Source organism: Mandrillus leucophaeus, unplaced genomic scaffold (assembly GCF_000951045.1).
Source record: "Mandrillus leucophaeus isolate KB7577 unplaced genomic scaffold, Mleu.le_1.0 Scaffold64, whole genome shotgun sequence".
Classification (NCBI taxonomy): domain Eukaryota; kingdom Metazoa; phylum Chordata; class Mammalia; order Primates; family Cercopithecidae; genus Mandrillus; species Mandrillus leucophaeus.
The window spans coordinates 515,346-538,569 of record NW_012106919.1 but is presented as its reverse complement, the minus strand read 5'-3'; the positions used below and the strand labels follow the sequence as shown (position 1 = coordinate 538,569).

The following is a 23,224-nucleotide window of genomic DNA, read 5'->3' as shown; positions in this document are numbered from 1 at the left end:
GGATAGCATTAGACATGATACTAGCAAAGGAGGGTGGAATTTGTGTCATGATCGGGAGCCAATGCTGTACTTATATCTCTAACAATACTGCTCCCGGCGGGACCATAACTAAAGCATTACAAGGTCTTACTGCCTTATCAAATGAGCTAGCCAAAAATTCTGGACTAAACTATCCCTTCACAAATGTAACGGGAAATTGGCTCGGTAGATGGAAGGGACTTATGCCTTCAATCATCATTTATCTTGCCATTCGGAATAGGGTTGCTTATTCTTGTAGGGTGTCGTATTATACCCTGTGCCTGAGGACTAATACGAAGGCTTATTGAAACAGCTCTCACTAAAACCTCTGATGATCCTCCTCCCCCTTATTCAAATGTGCTTTTCCTTCTAGAAGGCCAAGTAAAACAACAGAGCCAAATTATGCTACCAAGGTTTGAAGAGAAAGAGTTATAAAAAAAGAAGAAGGGGAAAGCTGTGGGATATGATGAGGTTTCTCTTCAAATAGCCTGATCCTTTATTCTTTAATTCATAGTACTCCCCCTTTCCCTTTTCTCCTCTTTCTTCCTTTCTGCCTTTGTTACATGCCCAGACATGCCACAGTACCAGGTGTCATCAGTACCAGCTCACATTCCTTTCCTTATTTGGAAAGAAGACTAACTCTCTAGCTCATTGCAGACACTCTTTCCCTTTCCCCTCTCTCCCCACCTTATCTAAAGAAAGTTCAAATGTTTAGCCAACCCGGACTAGTTTAGATTGTGTGGCTCGACTCTGGCCAATGGGAAAAGGGCACAGGGGCAGTACTTGCATCAGGAATAAAGGCTCTCATGCCCCTTTGTTCAGGTGTGCTCTCAAGGCGACTGGCCAAGCAGAAGCACCCCCTCTGCGCAGAAGTAAAATTGCTTTGCTGAAAATCCTTTGTTTGAGTGTTCAATTTCCTTAGGATTTTGAGCATTATTTCCAACAGAATGGATCACCAGCTTTGTGTCATCTTGTAGGGAAGCTTGTGCCTTAATGGATTTTCTGTAAGGGCTGAATTTCCTGGGGATAGTAAAGGGTGTTGCCCACAGGCAGTACACTGGTTAAGGTGTTTGGGAGTTGTTAGGAATAGAAACAGACTCTGGGGCTAGTGTAAGCCCAAAGGGAATTATTGGAAGGATATAGGTATCAGAAGAAACACAAGGGAGAAGTCCTTGGACTGAGAAGGAGGAACCATTCATTATCTCAGTCATTCATTCAGTAGATGTTTATTGAGCATCTACTGTCATCTAGGCACTGTGCTTCACACTGTAGCTAGGGCAGTTAACAACACAAACATGACCCTTGCACTTGTGGGGCTTGCAAAGAGGATACAGACTCCAAAAAAAACTATCAAATAATCATAAGTTGTGATGAGAGCTATGATGGAAGCAAATAGGGTGGTCAGGGAAGTCTTCTCTGAGGAAGTGACATTTAAGCTGTTATATGAATAATTAACAGTAACAAGCCACAAAAAGAATAGAGAGAAAATTGTTCTAAGGAAGTTGGAACAGTATTAGCAAAAGCCTGGAGGCAAGAAAAACCTTAGAGTGGCTGATCAGCAAAAGCTTAGAGGCAGAAAGAGACAAATCCAAAGGTTAGCACTTTAGAAGGAAGGGTGAACTCTGCCAGGAGCTCCTAGGTTTTTTCTTTGGAATTTTCATTAACTAACGTGAACCCAAGGACAACTAGTATGTGTACTATCTCTTTGTTCCAAGTTATACTTTATCAAGACCCATACCTGTATATTGGGGACTATTTCTAGAAAAGGGGAATTGCTAGGAGCTGGAAAGAAGCCCAAGAGGTGCTCATTATAGAAAATAAAATAAAATGAAATAAAGACAGCCACTCAAATCCACCCTCACTCTCTTGCTAGGAAATGAGGCTTTTGAAGAAGAGGCTAAAGGAACAGGACATCCCAGGCTGCATAGCACAGCAGCTGTATCTGCTGGCAAGGAGACCACTGATGCAGGATATGAAATTGCAGAGATCAAAAAGTGAGTGCAGTGTGTCTCTCAGGGTCCCCAGATCCCAGAGTAGAGATTTCTAAACTTTTGGTGGACAGCATCCCAAGCAGTTCTGTAAATGTAATATTGGAAAAACTAGTGTCCAATGCCAAAGAGACTTGAGGACTTGGTAGCTTTGGGATAAGATGGTGGCCCCTTTAAATCGTCATTGTGGTAGGCTTTGGGGAGAAGAAGACTAAGATTTAAGGCCATGCAGAATCTTTATAATAGCAATCCTCAGTATCAATTTCTCCTGAAAAAGGATATAAAGTCACCAAAGCTATTATTGACAAAGCAATAGGAGAGTTACTATGATTCCCATGCTCCTAGAGACATGTGTTTCTCAGTTACAAGCTCTAACAATCGCGTTTCCTCGTCTTCTGCTTTGGGTTTTTCCTGTTTTTGTCAAGGAAGTAAAAAAAGGCTTCTTCTCCAGCCCTATGGGGGTCACAGAAAATAACATGGTTCCCTGGAGCACCATAGGAAGCCACATTGGTGGGGTCATATGGATATCTATTTGACATAATGTTTCCCATGGCTATCATTTTTTGCTCTTAAATTTTCTATAAGAAAATGCCCCCAGGGAGTGTAAATTAGCTCAACCATTGCGGAAGACAGTGTGGTGATTCCTCAAGGATCTAGAACTAGAAATACCATTTGACCCAGCCATCCCATTACTGGATATATACCCAAAGGGTTATAAATCATGCTGCTATAAAGACACATGCACATGTATGTTTACTGTGGCACTATTCACAATAGCAAAGACTTGGAACCAATCCAAATGTCCATCAGTGACAGACTGGATTAAAAAAATGTGGCACATATACACCATGAAATACTATGCAGCCATGAAAAAGGATGAGTTCATGTCCTTTGCAGGAACATGGATGAAGCTGGAAACCATCATTCTCAGTAAACACAGGAACAGAAAATCAAACACCACATGTTCTCACTCATAAGTGGGAGTTGAACAATAAGAACACATGTACACAGGGAGGGGAACACCGGGACAGGGAATACACTGGGACCTGTTGGGGATGGGAGACTAGGGGAGGGATAGCATTAGGAGAAATACCTAAGGTAAATGACGCGTTGATGGGTGCAGCAAACCAACATGGTATACTTATGTATACCTGTAGGGAAAAGAAAGAGAGATCAGATTGTTACTCTATGTAGAAAAGGAAGACACAAGGAACTCCATTTTGATCTGTATTTTGAACAATTGTTTTGCCCTGAGATGCTGTTAATCTGTAACTTTAGCCCCAACCCTGTGCTCACAGAAACATGTGCTGTATGGAATCAAGCTTTAAGGGATCTAGGGCTGTGCAGGATGTGCCTTGTTAATATGTTTACAGGCAGTATGCTTGGTAAAAGTCATCGCCATTCTCCATTCTCGTTTAACCAGGGGCACAATGCACTGCGGAAAGCCGCAGGGACCTTTGCCCAAGAAAGCCTGGGTATTGTCCAAGGTTTCCCCCTCTGAGACAGCCTGAGATATGGCCTCATGGGAAAGGAAAGACCTGACCGTCCCCCAGCCCGACACCCATCAAGGGTCTGTGCTGAGGCGGATTAGTAAAAGAGGAAGGCCTCTTGCGGTTGAGAGAAGAGGAAGGCCTCCATCTCCTGCATGCCCCTGGGAACGGAATGTCTCGGTGTAAAACTCTAGCGTACATTCGTTCTATTCTGATATAGGAAAAAACTGCCGTGTGGCTAAAGGCGAGATATGCTGGCGGCAATGCTGCTCTGTTACTCTTTGCTACACCGAGATGTTTGGGTAGAGAGAAGCATAAATCTGGCCTACATGCACATCCAGGCATAGTACCTTCCCTTGAACTTATTTGTGACACAGATTCCTTGACTCACATGTTTTCTTGCTGACCTTCTCCCTGCTATCACCCTGTTCTCCTGCCACATTCCCCTCGCCGAGATAGTGAAATAGTAATTAATAAATACTGAGGGAACTCAGAGACCAGTGCTGGTGCAGGTCCTCCGTATGCTGAGCGCTGGTCTCCTGGGCCCACTGTTCTTTCTCTATATTTTGTCTCTGTGTCTTATTTCTTTACTCAGTCTCTTGTCCCACCTGATGAGAAATACCCACAGGTGTGGAGGGGCAGGCCACCCCTTCATATATCAACATGTATACCTATGTAACAAACCTGCACGTTGTGCACAAGTACCCTAGAACTTAAAATATAATAATAATTTTTAAAAGATATACTGGGGAAAAAAAAAAAAAGGAAAAGAAAATGCCCCCAGGCCGGGTGCGGTGGCTCACACCTGTAATCCCAGCACTTTGGGAGTCCAAAGTGGGTGGATTGCTTAAGGTCAGGAGTTCCAGACCAGCCTGACCAACACGGTGAAACCCTGTCTCTACTAAAAATACAAAAACTAGCTGGGCATGGTGATGAGTGCCTGTAATCCTAGCTACTCAGGAAGCTGAGGCAGGAGAATCACTTGAACCTAGGAGGGTGGAGGTTGCAGTGAGCTGAGATCGTTTCATTGCACTCCAGCCTGGACAACAAGAGTGAAACTCCATCTCAGAGAAAAAAAAAAATGCCCCTGGGATCCTGTTGGCTTAAAATCCTTTGTTCCAGGCTCCTTGATTTCATCAATGTGATGACTTATGACTTCCAAGGTGGCTGGGACACATCTACAGTACACAACAGTCCCCTGCACATAGAATCCAAGGATCAGGGTGAAATGCATTATTTCAACTGTGTAGAAAGAAAAACCTCAAATCATATGCAGAGGGGAGATGGGGAAGGGATTGGGGAGAATCTTGGTTATATATTAAGGCTTTCTGTTTGGGGAACAATTGCTAGACTTTGTTCATCAAATACAACAAACACTGGTGATGAAATAATGTTGTCTTCTTCAGGAATATGCCATGATGTACTGGAGGGACAATGGGGTCCTAGCAGAGAAGCTCATCACAGGGCTCCCCACCTATGGGAGGACCTTCTGGCTCAGAAGTTCCGACACCTCAGGTAGAGCAGGGTCATCTGGTCCTTCTGCATGCGAGGCTGGATTCGGGACTTACTGTGAGGTAACTGACATGGCTAATTCAGACTTCAGGTGCGCTGGGGAAAATCCCTTCACTCTTCAATTCACCCTGTCACTCTTCTCTTGAGTTCCTATACCCCGGCTTCTCATTGTTCTGAGTATAAGCAGCTTGATGGCTGTGGAACAGTTTCACTTGGGAAAAAAAAATGTGAATTTCCTTTTTGGGCTTTGAAGCATACCATCATTCTTCTCACAGCCTCGAAGAAATACCAGATTCTACTATACCCATGTAAACAACCACAGAAGGATTTTAATAGGCTAGCCCAGGTATAATAAATAATTCAATCTTACTTACAAGTTGAATTAATTGTGTTTACTTGAATTCTGTGCTGAAAATTCTGAGACCGATGGATGAATGATAAGCAGTGTTTGCTAAAAACTCAAGAACAAACATGACCACAGCACACATAGCCATGCTTACCATTTCCCAAATAAACTGGGATAGAATTAGAATTATACTTGTTTGTAACCTGGTTTCATGGAAATGTATGTCTTCATTTTATGAGACAAAATCACTTTCTAGAAAAATATGTGAGATTAATGTAGATTTCATCATGTCCTCTTTTCCACACCCTCCCATTTCTTCCTAGCTTTTTCTCCTGTTTAAGTCCTTTCTCCTGCAATACATGGCATAGATCTGTGAAGTGCTCAACATTGCCTTCTCCATTCCCCCATAGATCTGCACATTCTTAAGTGGAGCCACAAGTACATGGAGTGAAGACCAAAAAGTCCCATATGCTTACGAAAACACTGAGTGGATTGGTTATGATACCACTGAAAGCAATGGATACAAAGTATGAGCATCACTAAAAAATAACAATACTGGCTTCAAATCTTACATTCATCAGGAGACTACGTTCCTAAGACATGTGATTTCAAGATTTTAAATATGACTAGAGAAAGGGTAGACTAACCTTATTATTACTTGCTTTTTCTCCAAGACAGAGAAAATTATATAATTAAATGTAATATTCAATAACACAATGTATAACCTGTAGCACAATATACCAAAATATACTAGAATTTTCTAATATGATTAAAGTTTCCCAATGTTTGTCCACTGTGAATCTCTACTAGTATATGTGATGATTTTAAGATTATATCGTTATAAGATTGCTCTAAGACCATCACCTTCAATGACAATAACAAAAATAACCCTTTATATTTTTACCTAAATGTTTTACTCTTACAAACAAGAATTTACAACCATTATCTTACTTGATTATACACAATCCAGTGTAGTAAAAAACAGCCTGTCCATTTTACAGATATATAAGCTGAGGATCAGAGATGCTATGACTAGTCCAAGGTCACATAGCTGGAAAAGAAAGGCCGTAATTGACTGTGTGGTCTGGCTCAGAGTCTAGAGGTTCTTTCCACTATACCACTCTGTTTGTTCATTACAGAATCTGGGTCAGGAGAAAGGTGGTTGACAAGGAGGAAGGAAGGGGCCTTACAGTGCAGTGGTTAAGAGTTTAGGCTTTGGAATCAGTTATACCTTGTTCTAAATCTTCAGTATGAGACTGGCTGAGTTCCAACAAATCTATGAAAGAATAGTAATAGAATCTATATAGTAGTTTTGAAGTATTGTGAAGATTGAACAAATAATGTAAAAAATAAAGCTTAGCCTAATGCTATTTAATACTAGAATTAAATAAATAATAGCTTTATTTATATTTACTACTCAAGAGTTTATTGAATAGGACAAGAAAACAAGAATAGAGCTGAGTCAGTCAATTATGTCTTAAATCCACAAAGCACATATACTTCTATAGAAGAAAAGCATTTATCTCCCTAGGGTCACCTGTCAGCCCACACTCAGTTGTCTGCTTCTTGCATAGATGCCATCTGATTCAGGTTGCCAAGTACACTTTTTGTCCACAGGTGGACTTTCTCAAGGAAAAGTGTTTTGCTGGGTCCGTGGTTTGGACCATTGATTTGGATGACTTCTCAAGGTCCTTCTGCAATGAAAGGAAATACCTGCTCATAAGCAAGCTGAAGTGACACCTGAGCCTGTCCTCAGGTGCATCATGACTAAGTTCAACATGCTTTTCTGAAGAAGATGCAGGTTAGGCTACAAGGAACAGCAAAGACAGAGAGACCAGGGTGCATGGAGACAGCCATGTAACTTCTAGGCCCTCACATCTGAGAAAAGGGACACACTTACAGAAAGTGCCCTTTTAGAAATCTGGTTTTTAGCTGAGGGACCAGTGCTAAGTTTGATAGCTAGAATATGAATACACTAGATACCCTAGACCTAGGCCTTGTTGCTCAGGAAAATTTAGGCCAGGAACTGGATATCCTGAAAACCAGCTTGATATAGACATGTCTTGTTTTATTGCACTTCACTTTATTGTGCTTTGCAGATACTGTGCTTTTCACAAATTGAAGGTTTGCAGCAACCCTGTGATAAGAAAGTCTATTAGTGCTGTTTTCCCAACAGCATGTGCTCGTTTTGTGTCTCTATGTCACATTTTGGTAATTCTCACAGTATTTCAAATGTTTTCATTACTATTATTTCTATTATGGTGATCTATGATTAGTGATCTTGAATGTTGTCATTCTAATTGTTTTGGGGCACCAGTAATAGCACTCATGTAAGACAATGAACTTAATCAATAAATGTATGTGTTCTGACTGCTTCAATGACTGGCTGTTTCCCTATCTCTCTTCCTCTCCTGGAGCCTCCCTATTCCCTAAGACAGAAAAAAATTGAAATTAGGCCAATTAATAACCCTACAATATCCTAAGTGTTCAAGTAAAAGGAAAAGTTGCATATCTCTCACTTTAAATCAAAAGCTAAGCTTAGTGAGGAAGGCATGTTGAAAGCCAAGATAGGCCAAAAGCTAGGCCTTCTGTGCTAAACAGTTAGCTGTGTTGTGAATGCAGAGGAAAAAGTTCTTGAAAGAAATTAAAAGTGCTACTTTAGTAAACACATGATTGATAAGAAGGTAAAACAGTCTTATTGCCATATGAAGAAAGTTTTAGTGGTCTAGACAGAAGATCAAACCAGCCATAACTTTCCCTTAAGCCAAAGCCTAATCCAGAGCCAGGCCCTAACTCTCTTCAATTCTATGAAGACTGAGAGGAGTGATGAAGCTAAAGAAAAAAAGTGTGAAGCTAGCAGAGGTTGGTTCATGAGGTTTAAAGAAAGAAATCACCTCTACAACATGAAAGAGTAAGGTGAAGCGGCAAGTGTTGACATAGAAGCTGCAACAAGTTATCCAGGTGATGTGGTTAAGATCATTGGTAAAGGTGGCTACACTAAATAACAGATTTCATTATTTAGGTAGCTAAGGTAGATAAGACATCCTTCTGTTGGAAGAAGATGCTCATCTAGGACTTTTGTAATTAGAGAGGAGAAGTCAATGCCTGACTTCAAAGCCTCAAAGGACAGGTTGACTCTCCTGTTAGGGGCTAATACAGCTGGTGATTTTAAGTTGAAGCCAATGCTCATTAACCATTCTGAAAATCCTAGGTCCCTTAATAATTATGTTCAAACTACTCTGCCTCTGGTGTATAAATGGAACAACAAGGCCTGAATGACAGCACATCTGTTTACAGTATGGCTTCCTGAATACTTTTAGACCACCGTTGAGACCTACTGCTCAGAAAAAAATTCTTTTAAAATATTACTGGCCATTGACAATGCATCTAGTTACCAAATGGCCTGGATAGAGATGTACAAAGAGATTATTGTTGTTTTCATGCCTGCTAACACAACATCCATTCTGCAGCAAATGAATCAAGAGTAATTTTGACTTCCAAGTCTTATCATTTAGGAAATACATTTTGTAAGGCTATAGCTGCTGTACAGAGTGATTCCTCTGATTAATCTGGGAAAAGTAAAAGGAAAACTTTCTGGAGAGGATTCACCATTCTAAGATACTATCAACAACCTGTGTGATTCAATGGAAGATGTCAAAATATCAACATTAACAGAAGTTTGGAAGAAGTTGATTCCAACCCTCATGGATGACTTTGATGTGTTCAAGACTTTAGTGGAGGAAGTCACTGCAGATATGGCGGAAATAGCAAGAGAACTAGAATTTAGAAGTGAAGACCGAAGATGGGACTGAATTGCTGCAATCTCATGAAAAAACATGAACAAATGATGAGCTGCTTCTTACGGATAAGCAAAGAAAGTAGTCTCTTATGATAAAACCTACTCTTAGTGAAGATGCTGTGAACATTGCTGAAATGACCACAAAGGATTTAGAATATTACATAAACTTAGTTGATAAAGTAGCAGCAGAGTTTGAGAGAATTGACTCCAATTTTGAGAGAAGTTCTACTGTGGGTGAAATGTTTTCAAGTAGCATTGCATACTACAGAGAAATCTTTCAAGAAAGGAAGTCAATTTCAATTTGACGTAGCAGACTTTATTGTTATCTTAAGAAATTGCTACAGCCACCCCAACCTTTAGCAACCACCATCAGTCAGCAACCATTAACACTGAGGCAAGATGCTCCACCAGCAAAAAGATTATGGCTCACTGAAGGTGTAGATAGTTGTTAACATTTTTTAGCAATAAAATATTTTAAAATTAAGGTATGTACACTGTTTTTAAGACATAATGCTATTTCACACTTAATAGATTACAGTAGAGTGTAAACATAACTTTTTTTTTTTTTTTTTTTTGAGACGGAGTCTTGCTCTGTCACCCAGGCTGGAGTGCAGTGGCCGGATCTCAGCTCACTGCAAGCTCCGCCTCCCGAGTTCACGCCATTCTCCTGCCTCAGCCTCCCGAGTAGCTGGGACTACAGGCACCCGCCACCTTGCCCGGCTAGTTTTTTGTATTTTTTAGTAGAGACGGGGTTTCACCGTGTTAGCCAGGATGGTCTCGATCTTCTGACCTCGTGATCCACCCGTCTCGGCCTCCCAAAGTGCTGGGATTACAGGCTTGAGCCACCGCGCCCGGCCTGTAAACATAACTTTTATATGCACTGGGAAACCAAAAAACTTGTGTGACTCATTTTATTGCAACATTTGCTTTATTGTGGTGGCCTGGAACCGAGCCTGCAACATCTTTGAGGTACGCCTGTATATACCGGCATTTGTCTCTGAGCTAGATCAATTCTCTCACTTGTGGCAGTGCACCATTTCCTAATTTAGATGCATAAATTTTGTTGTCTGGGTCTTGGTGAGGATGGCTAGAGGGACATCATAAAAAGGATCAGGGACAAACACTCAGGTGGCTGATGGGTCTCAACGTATGAAGCAAGAAACTCCTGCCCTTCATGGGCTTTGTATGTTCCTTGCATTAAGCATCCCTTGGGGCAGGTCTAAAAGTGGAGGTAGAGCAGTGGAAGATGCTACATAATTTCCTTAGGTCTCTAAGGAAATTAATATAATTATTGATTTTTAGAACTGTAATAACCTATGAGAGATTATAAAATGATTTGCTTGGCGGGGCATGGTGGCTAATGCCTGTAATCCCAGCACTTTGGGAGGCCAAGGCAGGTGGATCAAGAGGTCAGGAGTTTGAGACCAGCCTGGCCAACATGGTGAAACCCCACCTCTACTAGAGAACACAAAAAATTAGCCGGGCATGGTGGCATGCGCCTGTAGTCCTAGCTACTCAGGAGACTGAGGCAAGAGATTCGCTTGAACTCGGGAGGCGGAGGTTGCAGTGAGCCAAGGTCATGCCACTGCACTCCAGCCTGGGTGACAGGGTGAGACTCTGTCTCAAAAAAGCAAAAAACAAACAAACAAACAAACAAACAAACAAAATTGCTCGAATTAAACAATAAGCCAGAAAATTTTAGTGGTTGAGAGCATTCTACTGGTAGAGGAAAATGAAATATAAAACTTCTGAATCACCGTGGGAGAGGAAAGAAGGGAAAAACAGTGCTGAAACGAAGCAAGCAAACATAGAGCACAAAAGACAAAGCATAGCAAGGTAACAAAAATCCAAATATATTACATATGACAGAAATACTGACAGATAAGCCTCCCATATCAAAACCCAAATATTAATGAGTCTCAAAAAAGTCCTTTCCTATCACTGTAGGGTTGGGTTTATTTCCGCTCTAGTGGAACTAGAATGGAAGCCCAGGTTTGACATCCTGCTGGGACCGCAGGGGCCTTTGTTTCCCTCCTCCCTGCTTTGGACATGTGTCCCCCTGCAGCATTCTTCCCAGCTACAGCTTCCCTCCAGTTCTCTGAGAACAGAACTGATATAGGGGAATGTCCAGAGCTGCTTGTTTCTATGTTTAAAACAGGTTATGATGATGCTTTGAAATGTATTTATTCTTTTAGAATATATTCCACCAGCTGTCAACAGCTGGTATAATCGACCTGTGACGCCCAGAAGTGAAGGCTTCTGTGCTAATATTGGCAGAGGCGGTGGCAGTGGTGGAGAAGGTGGCAGTGACGGGGGAAGTGATGGAGAAGGCGGCAGTGATGGGGGCAGTAGAGGAGATGGAGTTTTCTGTAGTGGCAAAGCAGATGGCATTTATAGTAATCCTGAGGACAATAACAAGCTCTTCTGGTGTGTGGAAGGCAATACCTTTCACCTCAAGTATGCCCAAGGTTGGAGCAGAACTGTAAATGTTGCAACTGGCCTTATACATACTCGTAAAATCCTAGTGTCACAAATTCTGTTGTCTGCATGTCAAACTACATCCTCCAATATGTCAGGTAGTCTACATATTATATAAATCTGTCACATTGGAAGCTTTACCCCACTAAAACAGCATTATAATAAAACTCAATTCTATTAAGACCTAAAAATACTATAAACTCCTCGAACCAAGTCTAGATGTAAAATAAATACGGTACAGTATGTTTTCGTCCTTGGGTTCATTTGTACTTTATTACTTTTATATACAATGTAGTGCTTTCAAGGACCCTGAAGGTTAATTGAAGCTATATTAAAATTTTATCTTCCATCAAATCAGATTACTATGTTAGAGAGTTCCCTTCCCTGGGAAAAGCTTTGAGCGTATATACTAAACAGTGTGAAAGATGTTCTGTCCCCACCCCCACCCTCATCAATATCCTCCAAAGGGACCTAAGACACTGAAGCAGAAAAATAGAAAACATTGAATGCTAAATTATCACCTCTGAAAAAATCTGCACATGTGGGTACAAAGGAGAAAAAGGAGGGAGGTGTGCAGGAGAGGTGATAAGAGTTAATCCTGACTTATCTCAAGTCATGAATACTTCTTGACAAGATAACAGAAATCATTAAATCATCAGATTAAAAGAAGTGTATATATTAGGTATGTTTTTGCTGAGGTTATCTTTATCATTATCTTAATATGTCCTATGTGATTTCTCATAAAGACTTTTCTGTCCTTCACCATTATTGTTTCAGAAGACCTTGGCCTTTAAGGAATTAGGCCCCCCACAGCATCATATGGCCAGGAGGTTTCACCTCTTGCTAGCCCTTTCCCCAGCTAACGCTCATCAGGGGGTGGCCATGAGGGTTACAGTAGGCTGTCCTGCAGCCACTGGCAGCTTCTCGATTTTTGGTGTCCAGACACATGCAGGCTTACCACCTTTCTGGTAATCACGAAGAAGCCTAAGTGGGTACTAAAGGACCCTCTTAAAAGATTAGATCATATTTAGCGCCAATCCTGGACAAACCTATACTGATGATTTCAGCTAGTGCTGGAAGGAAAGGGGTCTACCTCTCAGGCCCGAGAGTCTGGGTAAGTACTTTAAACGTAGCTGCTTACAAGTCAGTCTGGGGCTATAAAGTTATGACCTTTGTAACCCCAGAATGACTTGTAAGGTTCTAGGGGGTCATTCGGATTGGAGGGCAGACCCAATCCACTAGCTGCTCTGGGGAGTCCTCCTCTGACTTCAGGCCAGGCCCAAGGACTTAGTAGATAAGTTTATTTTGATTCCTGCCATATCCCCAGTGCTTACTGCTCTGCTCAACACACAGTAGGACCTCAGTATATATGTTGACTCACAGACTAAATGGATGATGTCATAGGAAAGGGGCAATTTTTTAGTTTTTGAGTTTTATGTCAATCTGGGAAAGCCAATCAAATCAAGACCTTCCCACTCCATACTGAGGAACAGAATTAGAAGAGCTCCAATACATGTTTTAATCTGCCTTAAGTGTTTTCCGTATCTCGTAAGCCCAAATCCCATCCAAACCCTTGATATGTACAGGCTAACAGTCTCCTATGACCAGGGCTAGCGGTAGAATATATAAAATTGGCACCTGGCAATTAGAACTAGAGAGCAGGGGCCCACAAATATGTCACTAAAATGAAATCACCCAACTCAGCACCCAACAGGAACCCACAGACCCAGACGCGCACGTGTATGCCACAAGCCAGTAGATGGAGATAGCACTGTGCACTAGTCTTTATGTTCTCATACAGCAGCTCTAAGCCCCTTGTCCCTCCCTGGGCTCCAGGCTGCCAGACAAGGGGGCACAGTAATGCAGAAGAAGAAGAGCAGCTCTGTCCTCAGTCCTGGAGAGTCTGTGTATAATAGGAGCATGTGAAGGTAGTCACAGCTGCTCAATTATAATACAGGCTTAGGTAGGCCACACGGTTCCGATGCTTTCTAAAGTCTTTGTCTGTGGACAGCTGCAATGAAAGAACATTGTCGAGATCAATATTCTAACGAGAACCCTCTGCCTCTGGTCTTCCCAGTTATGCAAAAAAGAACTGTACATTATAGAGGTGAATCCCAACCCCATAGTAATCTAGCCTTAGTGATTCTCCCAAAATTTGTATGTACATCTACCCTTTATCATCTTACTACAGTGTATACCATGCTAGGAATTATTTACTACTTAGTAAATCCCCAAGTAGTTGGTGGGCTTCTTGAAGTCAAGGATTATATGTTTAATTCTTGAATGTTACCCATAGGCCCTAACGCGATAATGTTAATACATTCGGCATTTCATAAATAATTGTGGAATTGATGAAAAGTTCCACTAGGAAAGAAAAAAAGCACCTCTGGAATTATGATAGCTAACAGATTGGACAATTACTATGTTATCAGGTACTGTGTTAAATGATTTTCCACATTTTCTTTATAACCTTGTCGGATTGATTCTATTGTAATACCCATTTTACAGATTAAAAAACTGAGGCTTAGAAAAGTCAAAAGATTTGCTCAAGATTACACACCAAGTAAATACCGCAGCTAGTATTTGAATTCAGGCAGTTTTGTCCCCAGAATCCATGCCGTTAGCTGAATGATCTATGGCTCCTCAGTGATCTAGTAGTACTCAAGGCGTATGTTGGAAAGAGCAATGAATTCGGAGTCACAAGGTCTGGATTCCAGTTGTGAAACCTGCACAAATCACTTAATCCATCTGGGCCTCTATTGTGTAGGGATATTTCTTCTGTATCCACCACAAAAGTTATTTAAGGATCAAATAAGAAAATGTCGTTTTGTTTAGTCATATACACCTTTAAGAATCTAATGAAATAGTGTAATTCTCCAAAAAGTTCCTCACATTCATATACTCACAAAATAGTGCATATAATTTTTTGGGACTAAGGACTTCCTGAAGTTCATTCACAGACCCCTAATTAAGAGTCCCTGATACATATGAAAGTACTAGATTGAATAACAGTCCTCTACAGAAGTCCAGTCTCATTACCTCAGCTTTTAGGGTCCTTTTCTGTAGACATGGAACCTGAGCCCAGTCTGGAGATCCAAATTTCATTGGCCAGGCAATTTTTGGAGGTGGCTTCTTCTCTGGGTTGTATGTGCCAGGGCTAGAAATAAAAATACAAGCATCATGTCTAATGAGTTAGTGACCATACACAAACTCCATCAGTACCAGAGCCATCCCTGAACTAGGCCTAACCTCTTGGAAAAAGGCAACAGATTGATTAGCTTTTTAATTAAGCATGGGATTCCTTTACCTGTTAATGTATTTCAAGTTAAATGTTAGTGTTAAACATCTAACTTGACAATCTTGACATCCAGTTAGAGCACAGATTGACTCCAGATTAAAAGATAGTTCTGTACCTCAGTCTCTATAGCTGAGAGATGAGAAGGTCCTAGAAGTGGTGGGTAATGAAAGAGATCTAAAGCAGTGATGAATTAGTACTGCCCAGCATTTAAAGTTGGTGATAAAAGTGCAGTGATAATCTGTCTGCAATGTAGGCAAAGCAAAGCAGAGCCAGTTAAATTTTCTTGACAATGGGATCATTTAAAAATTGACTATGTTCATCACACTTTGTCTTTTGATGTAGACTCTTTACTGTCAGGAAATAACGGACTGGACATGGGGGTCAAGACTTAATGCTTCTACTTCCTTAATGCAACTTGAGAAAGTTACATTCACTCTGTGATCCTTGGATTTCTCATCAACAAAAGAAAGACCTTGACCTTTTGCCCTACAAGTCTATACAGTCTGAATAGCTTCCTAAAGCATTGAGAGTAAGCCTGTTGGCCTGCAAGGCCTATGTGCTCCAGTATGCCTTCCATTTCTGTCTCATTTCCTACTCACTCACTACACTCTAGCCATGCTAGCATTTCTTTTTGTTCACGTCAAATTCCTTCCCAATTTATAGCCTTTGCACTTGCTGTTCCTTCTGCTGGGAATGCTCTGTCCCCAGATCTTCACAGGCCTGGCTTAGGATTGTCATTCAGATCTCAGGTTAAGTGTCATTTCTTCAACCCTTTCTAAAGTAGACTTCAGGCCATCACATCACTCCCTATCATATTGTCATCCTGTTTTACCTTCTTTGTAGCCTGGACAACCTACTTCTTGGTTTGTCCATGACAGTCCCTACCTTATGGCTACTGTCTTGGTAGAATGATTAATAGGTGCCCTTGTACTCTCAGAAGTGTCACGGTTTGACTAACAAATTATACGGTCACTGTATTACTATTGATACTTTTTTGTGTACTTGCTTGTGCTCTGTGTGGACTCTAGAATGTAAGCCCTAAGAAATCAGGAGACTTGTGTGATGAATTTACTGCAAAATCTGTCGAATCTACAGAACTGCCTGGCATATGAGTAAAAATTCATTGAATGAGTAACTGATTCTACATTCTACAATGCCAAAAAACTATGAGACAATTGATTAAATCTCTGAATGGTTGCTTATTTAACTGGGATGGTTTGGATGTCATCCCTTCTTTATGTGCTTCTTTTCTTATTACGTACTTCTTTTCCTCCTATTGCTTTTTTTGCTGAAGTGCACCAAAAGAGAGGAGACATACCTGGGATAGTAAGTGTCCTTTGGGTAGCTCTTAAATCGAGGCACCAAGACATTAAATGGAGCAAAATTTTGTTTGTGTTTCTCCTGCTGAGGACTTACTTTCTGGTACATGCCTGCAGCAGGTGTCACTTCCTGTTTCCAAGAGAAAGATCATTATGTTAGAGAGTGATATGTACATATATACAAAAAGCCTTCCAGCTGGAAAAAACAGAATCATCCTCTTTCTGTTCATAAATCAGCTATGGTTCAGCCACCTCAAGCTACAGAAATAAGTCTTTGGTAGGTAGAAAACTGAGATATGGGTGTGGTTCAGCTACCTAGTGATACATGATGTATAGGTTGTAGAAATAAATCTAGGATGGGTAGAGAACCAAGGCAACTTATCACAGCCACTACCCTTAACATCTCACTCAGATATTTTTAGAGCTAGCATCTCTGCTCCTCAAGCTCAAGTGTCAGGAAAATGTCCAATAAGAGATTAGGATCCTATACTGAACTTTAGACTTGAAATTCAATCACACAAAAGGGTGGAAAAGTTGGAATTTGTTTTCTAACTGACAAGATAATATAATGTATATAAACACAAGCTTCGAATGTTTAACCTCAGGCATCTCAGCACCAAAGCCCTGTGTTGGGACCATTCTTTCAGTAAATTGTTTTCCACTCTCCCCAGTGCACTCACACGCATATTTACAATTTAATGCCCAAGCTTTTCAGATAGGCTTCTTAATAGCTTTTGCTTAAATGCCTACTTTTCTTTAATTTCAGGGCATATTCTTTCAGATCACCCCCCTCTTGCTCTCTCCCCTTTGCACTCCTGTGCAAATGCATGCAACAATGTGGATAACACTAAAATCCCAGCACATTACCTTCTGTATTGGCTTAAACCTCACAGCTGTTCTGGCTCCCAAAGTATATCCTTTTATACTGGTTGGGATCTTAGTTAAGTCGTAGGCCAAGCCGTATCCCTTTGGGTGGTATATTCAAACAAACAAACAAACAAACAACAAAAAAGAAAGAAAGAAAGAAAAAACAACGCATAGTCAGAGAACATCAGCGCCATCGAAATTGAGTGAACTTAGCATGTTCCCATTTGAACCTTCTCTGCAAGGGATTTTTCTTGTCTTGACTCCTTTGAGGTCAAGACCATAAAATTCCACAAGTAATACAGGTAACTTTGTAGAGGGGTGTGGCTGGATATGTAGACTATAGGACATTGCCATATATTCGAAGCAATCAGTCTTCGGAGCCCCACAGAGCTGAACTTACTCTAATGCAACTGTCAGCCTGAGGTTTGGAGGAATGGGAGGGTAACTGGCATTGGCTCACAGTGAGGACGGAGTAGGGATTATACGAAGCTAGGGCTTGCGTTTAATGGAGGTGCAAGGCGGGGAGTAATTGCCTTAAACAGCTGCTTGCAGAAGAACAGCGCTTTCTTATGCTGGGACTCTGAAGATCTCAAGTCCCATAGAATTTTTTCTTTTACGAAACTTGGAAACTTGGTTATCCGTCAATAGCCAGGCAACTGAGACCCATCTAAGGGGAGGTGAATACTCACATCTGATAAGTAACACCCAGGCCCTCTGTGGGGTGATCCCCTAAGAGGGACAAACTTGTTCCCAATCAAATTTGGGGGATGGAAGTGAGGAAAAAGTTTCCTCTGTTGACATGTTCCAAAAGGGTAGTTATCCTCGGCGTCTAAAAGAAAGAAAGAGGAGAGGCTCCACGTGAGGGACGGCACCTGGGTCTACGTGAGCGCGTTCGGGGAGGAGAAGGTCGGGGAGACAGCAGAGGACAGGGCCCAACCGTGCACTTACAAAACCACGCCAAACTCCATGGAGCGGGGCGAACTGCACTTCCTCCCACTTAGTCTTTCCCAGCTTCCCCACCCTTCCCCCCACCTAACCTCTACCTCCCACCTAACCTCTACCACCTAACTAACCTGCTTTGCTGAAGCACATCGCGAGCTGCTAGGGCTAGCACTTGTGTACTGCGTTGCCAAGGAAACGGAGGCTAGTCCCGTGATTCCCAGTTGCCGAGCGCCGGGAGAGGGAGAGGGCCCGAGCGCGTCTGCGCCGCAAGCTGCGGCGTCCACTGAGCCACTACTGGGGCAGGAACCCGCACCTTGGAGCCCAAAGCCCAGGGGATTGTAAACTCAGTAGCTGGGCTGCGGGTAGAGGGTTTCCTGGATTCGCGGCTGTAGGGGCTGCAGGGTTGACGGGGTGGCAAATAGCTTTGGAAGCTGAGTCAAGAGGAATGCGCTGTTGTAGAGGGAAGGACAGTTGGGTTCAGAACGTCCCGAAGTCCGGGCCAGCAGCAAGTAAAGTGAAAGTAAAAAGACGCAGCCGCTGCTGCGTACGGGGGTGGACTCCCTGGGCAACGCCGCAGCAGAAGAGTAGGGGGCGGAGTTGTGCTGACAGCTAGTTTCACGTTAGGCGCTTAGACCATTTTTCATTTTCCTCAAGCCCCTCCAATCAGGTTGCCCATTCTATCCCGGGGGGACTGGGGGCCGGGGGTCGAGGGGAGGGGGCGCGAGGTTTTGAAAGAACTGGAGGCCTTGCGTGGACCAGATAGAATGCCACGGAATCAGAGAAGACTAATAGTTTTTTTTAGAAGGTGGGGCAGTCCGATTTCTAAACCCCAGTTTTCTCATCGCTAAATTAGGAAAAAAATTCCTCTATATAGGATTATTGAGAGGATCAAGATGACAGGATTAAAACAGTTCAAAACGTGGTACGTGGTGGGTGACATACAACAGGTTATTGTCACTGAAGATAATAACCCAAGAAAAAAAGATCAGAGTGTGTTTTGTCTTTTTTGCCTTTGTCATGGATATTAACACTAGCTTGTGTTCACTAGCTTTTTAGGATGGCTTTAGGAGTTGTCCAGGTGTTAGAGGTAACAGAATGCCCAGTGTGACTGGTCCATACTTTGACCCTTTACAGGTGATGACCCTGGAATCCACACATTCTCCGCGTTAGCACGGCCTTCAAGGATGGTTTTTATAGATCTAAGGTAGAGTTTCCAAAAAAGGTGACACTGATTCCCAGAGGGTGTTTTGGAAATTTGTGCAATAATTTTTGCTTGTTAAAAATTGTTGGGGTCAAAAATTATTCCTGGTCAACAGGCTAGGGAGGCTAGACATCCTACACTGCGTTGCCCAGGCATACAGTGAATGTCCCGCATCACATTCAAATATGTCCTGTTGGACTCTACAAAAATAACTAGTAGTAGTTATATATATGAACACAGTGAAATTTACAGGAAATAATGCAGAAAGCCTAGTAATATAGAAGGTTGTTATGAGGAGCCAAGCTTAAATGGAATAAAGATAGGGTCCGAAAATTATTGTATAATTTACTCCAAGCATTTTGTCTACTTAAAATACAATTGCAATAATACTGGGGGTAAATAAAATGTAAAGAAATGCAATCACACATAGTGATGAGGATGTTTTCTGCGAAATGTGTCATTAGGTGACTTTGTTGTGCGAATATCATAGACTATACTTAGCACAAACCTAAGTGGTATAGCCTACTATACACCTAGGCTTATACTATGGCCTGTTACTCCTAGGCTACAAACGTGTATGGCACATTACCGTATTGAATACTGTAGGCAATTGTAACATGATGTTACGTATTTGTGTATCTAAACTTATCTAAACACAGAAAAGGAACAGTAAAACTATGGTTTAAAATTAAAAATGGTACACCTGAATAGGGCTGCTCCATTGTAATTCTAGGGAGCCACCATTGTATATACAGTTCATCATTGATCAAAATGTCTTCATGCGGTGTATGACTATATTGGTATGGATTTGATGATTTTTACTTTCACTAATTAGGTAATATTAACATTTGTAGGTATTAATGTGCTTTTTGAAAATAATGTTTACATTATTTGTGACATGTAACACATTTCGCAAAGTACCTTGAAAATGTGGTAAACCATTCTTACTTTGGTAGACTGGTTTGCTTCAGACTAATTCTCTAGCTGAGAACAGGTGAACTGGATAAGTAAAATATATGTGTTTGAAGACATCAAAGATATACAAAGAAAGAAAGAACATTCAGAGCCAAAATCTCAGAGAAATGAGAAGCCCAAAGTGGTGAGTTCAACCTTGGTGCTGCTGTTCCATTGGAACGCTTGCTATATAAAAAGCTGACTGAGAAGCAGAGGATTTGAGCAGAACTTTGGTTAGACAGTCTCTGAGAACTCGGAAACAAGATTTAGGTTGGCCATGGAGAAGGGGAGACTGTAAAACACAGTTTGAAATTTTAGTCAGAGCTTCAAAGAGATAAACCCTAGGAATAAGGGTAAACAAGAAACAGACCAGATGTCAAAAAACCCTGAAGTTCAGCTTTGCATCAATTCAGTTCCCAGTTGCATTAAAGTGATCCACTTCTATCCTTATTGCACGTCATAAACAAAAGTAAATATTTTCTGAAGATATCATCCAGAGACTCAACTAATTTTTACAATTTTTTTTCATGCAAAATGTTTGGCATTTGATAAAAACAAGAGCTTATAATAAAAGAGAGTAGAAACAGACTCTCAGAAAAATCCAGATATCAGAGTCATCAAACATGGACTTTAAAATAACCATACTTGGTTTGAGATTTTGGAGAAAGCAACAGGACTACAAGGTGAACACAGGGAAGCCAGAGAAAGCAAGGAAATAACACAAAGCAAATGCTTGACTTCTTAGGAAAGAGACTAAAAGAAAAGATCAGGCTCTAAAAACAAAGTCAATAAAGATCCCAGTATACACAAGGAAAGAGAAATTTCCCATCAATCTCTATTCATATTACCAATGTGATCAACATAACATAGCTGGGCCCGTCTACATCCTGACTGATGCAAAGTTTATCAATTTTTCGTTAAAGCCAGACCGAACATTGTATAGTCAAAGACAGACTGTCTACATGTTATGTGTATCTCCTGTATAACCATCTGTGTAATGATAAGAGGCTAATGCAGAATTTCAGGTAGCTCTAAGAAATGCCAAGGATCGAAGTTTTGAATGATGACCATCCACAAAGGAACTCATGCAGGTGTCTGCTAGTACCAGGGAATACTTAGACCAAGTTTTATAGTGTGGCCAGTTTTGATGAAGACCTTAAGTAAATAATTCAGTAGTTTCCATCATGCACATTTTATAGTATCAAGAGGATGCCAGATGTTTATGGAGACTGTTATAACTTTATGAAACTGTTAATGACTTTTCTCATTTGACTGTCTCTGAGGACATATAAGAATTATTATTCCAGGGAATTACTTGCTCTGTTGCAGTGATCTAATTTAATGAGGATAAGTAGATTCAATTTTTGGTATAATGTTTTAAACAGATTTGTCTCGTTTTAAAATTATTAAATTAAATAATAATCACTTCAACAAAGAGGATAAAGTTGATTACCATATTTAAGAAATTAAATGACAAGACGAAGAATTTAGAAACAATAAACAAGAATCAAATAAAATTGTAGAAAGAAAAAGTATTATCACTGAAAATAAGAATTCAATGTATAGGTTTAACAGCAGATTAGAAAAGCTGAAAAAAAAAAAAAGAATGAATGGACTTCCAGTTCCAAAATAGCAGCATAGAAGCAAACTGGCTTCACTCTTTGCCTTCCCTAGAAAACTAAAACCGAATATACAGAACTGGTATTATCACCAACAATATCCCAGAATTCAAATATGAAAACAGTTGCTGGGGCCATGAGAAGTGAAAAAATTCCAAGCAGATGGTAAGAGAATTGGACTTCCACATCTGTGGCACCCCTCCTGCCATTCTGCCCAGAACAAGCATGTGAAAAATTTTCCTCCAGCTCAGTTTCTACATTGGAAAAAGTGATATTGAGATGGACAACCAGTTTTCCCACTATCTTGGGTTTCCTTGCAGAAGATCTGCCCCTGCCTTAACCTGCAGGAAGCATCACAGTGCCTGAGGGGAGAAATATACCTGAAAACAGGCAGAGGCAAAGGGAGGAGGCAGGATTACGTAACCAGCCCTGAAAACTCTGCTCTGTAACTTAGCTAAAGGAGATGCCAAATCAGAGTGATTGTTTAGCAGCGCAAAGCTGTAGGAAGTTCATCCCACAGGTCTCCTGGGCACAAACCCGTAGCTGGTCTTCTCACACAAAGAATTTATCTCAACAAGGGGTATCTCAACAAAGGGTTCCACTTTTGGCTCCAAAGCTGATGCTGTTGCTAGGTCTCAGTTTGTGGAAAGAGAAAGGGACCAAGGAGACAAGGCCTGAAAGTTGGACACATCATTTCCACTCATGTACAGAACTTAGACATGGCCACCTGGATACGGTATTCTTAAATGGCAGTTTTTTTCTTTCAGCACTTTGAAAATGTCATTACACTTACTCCTAGTTTCCACTGAGGATGGAAACTCCTATAGTTTCCATTGAGGAATCTGCTGCTGGATGAATTGGGGATCCCTATATGTTATTTGCTTCCTTTCTCTTGCTGTTTTTAGGTTCTTCTCTTTCTTCTTGACCTTTGAGAGTTTATTCCTTGAGGTAGTGTTATTTGAGTCTTATCTGTTTAATGTTCTCAGACCTTTCTGTACATAGATGTTTATATCGTTCTCAAGTTTTGGAAAATTTTCTGTTATTATTTCTTTGAATGAGATTCTACCTCTTGCTCCTGCTCAACTCCCTCTTGAACACCAATAATTCTTAGATTGGGTCTTTTGAGGTAATTTTGTATATCTTGTAGGAAATTTTCTGTGTTTTGTATTCTTTTTTCTTTTTCTTCTCTGTTTCTTCTTCCTCTTTTTTTTTTTTTTTTTTTTGAAACAGAGACTCACTCTGTCACCCAGGCTGGAGTGCAGTGACCCAATTTCAGCTCACTGCAACCTCCTCCTCCCAGGTTCAAGTGATTCTCCTGCCTCAGCCTCCCAAGTATTTGGGATTACAGGTGTGCACCACCACGCCCAGCTAATTTTTGTATTTTTAGTAGAGA

The 23,224-nt window shown here is 41.1% G+C and overlaps 1 protein-coding gene across 2 annotated transcripts; it reads right to left on the bottom strand.

Annotated features, from left to right (window-relative positions):
- Nucleotides 1–11,887: 11,887 nt before the first annotated feature.
- Nucleotides 11,888–18,570, bottom strand: PIFO (primary cilia formation). Of its 2 annotated transcripts, XM_012000707.1 has the most exons (6): nt 18,189–18,570; nt 17,805–17,944; nt 17,116–17,214; nt 16,248–16,378; nt 14,671–14,788; nt 11,888–13,642 (listed from the first exon to the last, which is right to left on the bottom strand). In XM_012000707.1, the coding sequence occupies exons 1-6, from the start codon at nt 18,205–18,207 to the stop codon at nt 13,574–13,576; spliced, it is 576 nt and encodes a 191-aa protein (XP_011856097.1). In that variant the 5' UTR covers nt 18,208–18,570; the 3' UTR covers nt 11,888–13,573. The 2 variants fall into 2 exon arrangements, with proteins under 2 accessions (XP_011856097.1, XP_011856098.1); XM_012000708.1 differs by lacking the exon at nt 17,116–17,214 and having other exon boundaries at nt 18,189–18,300.
- Nucleotides 18,571–23,224: the final 4,654 nt, after the last annotated feature.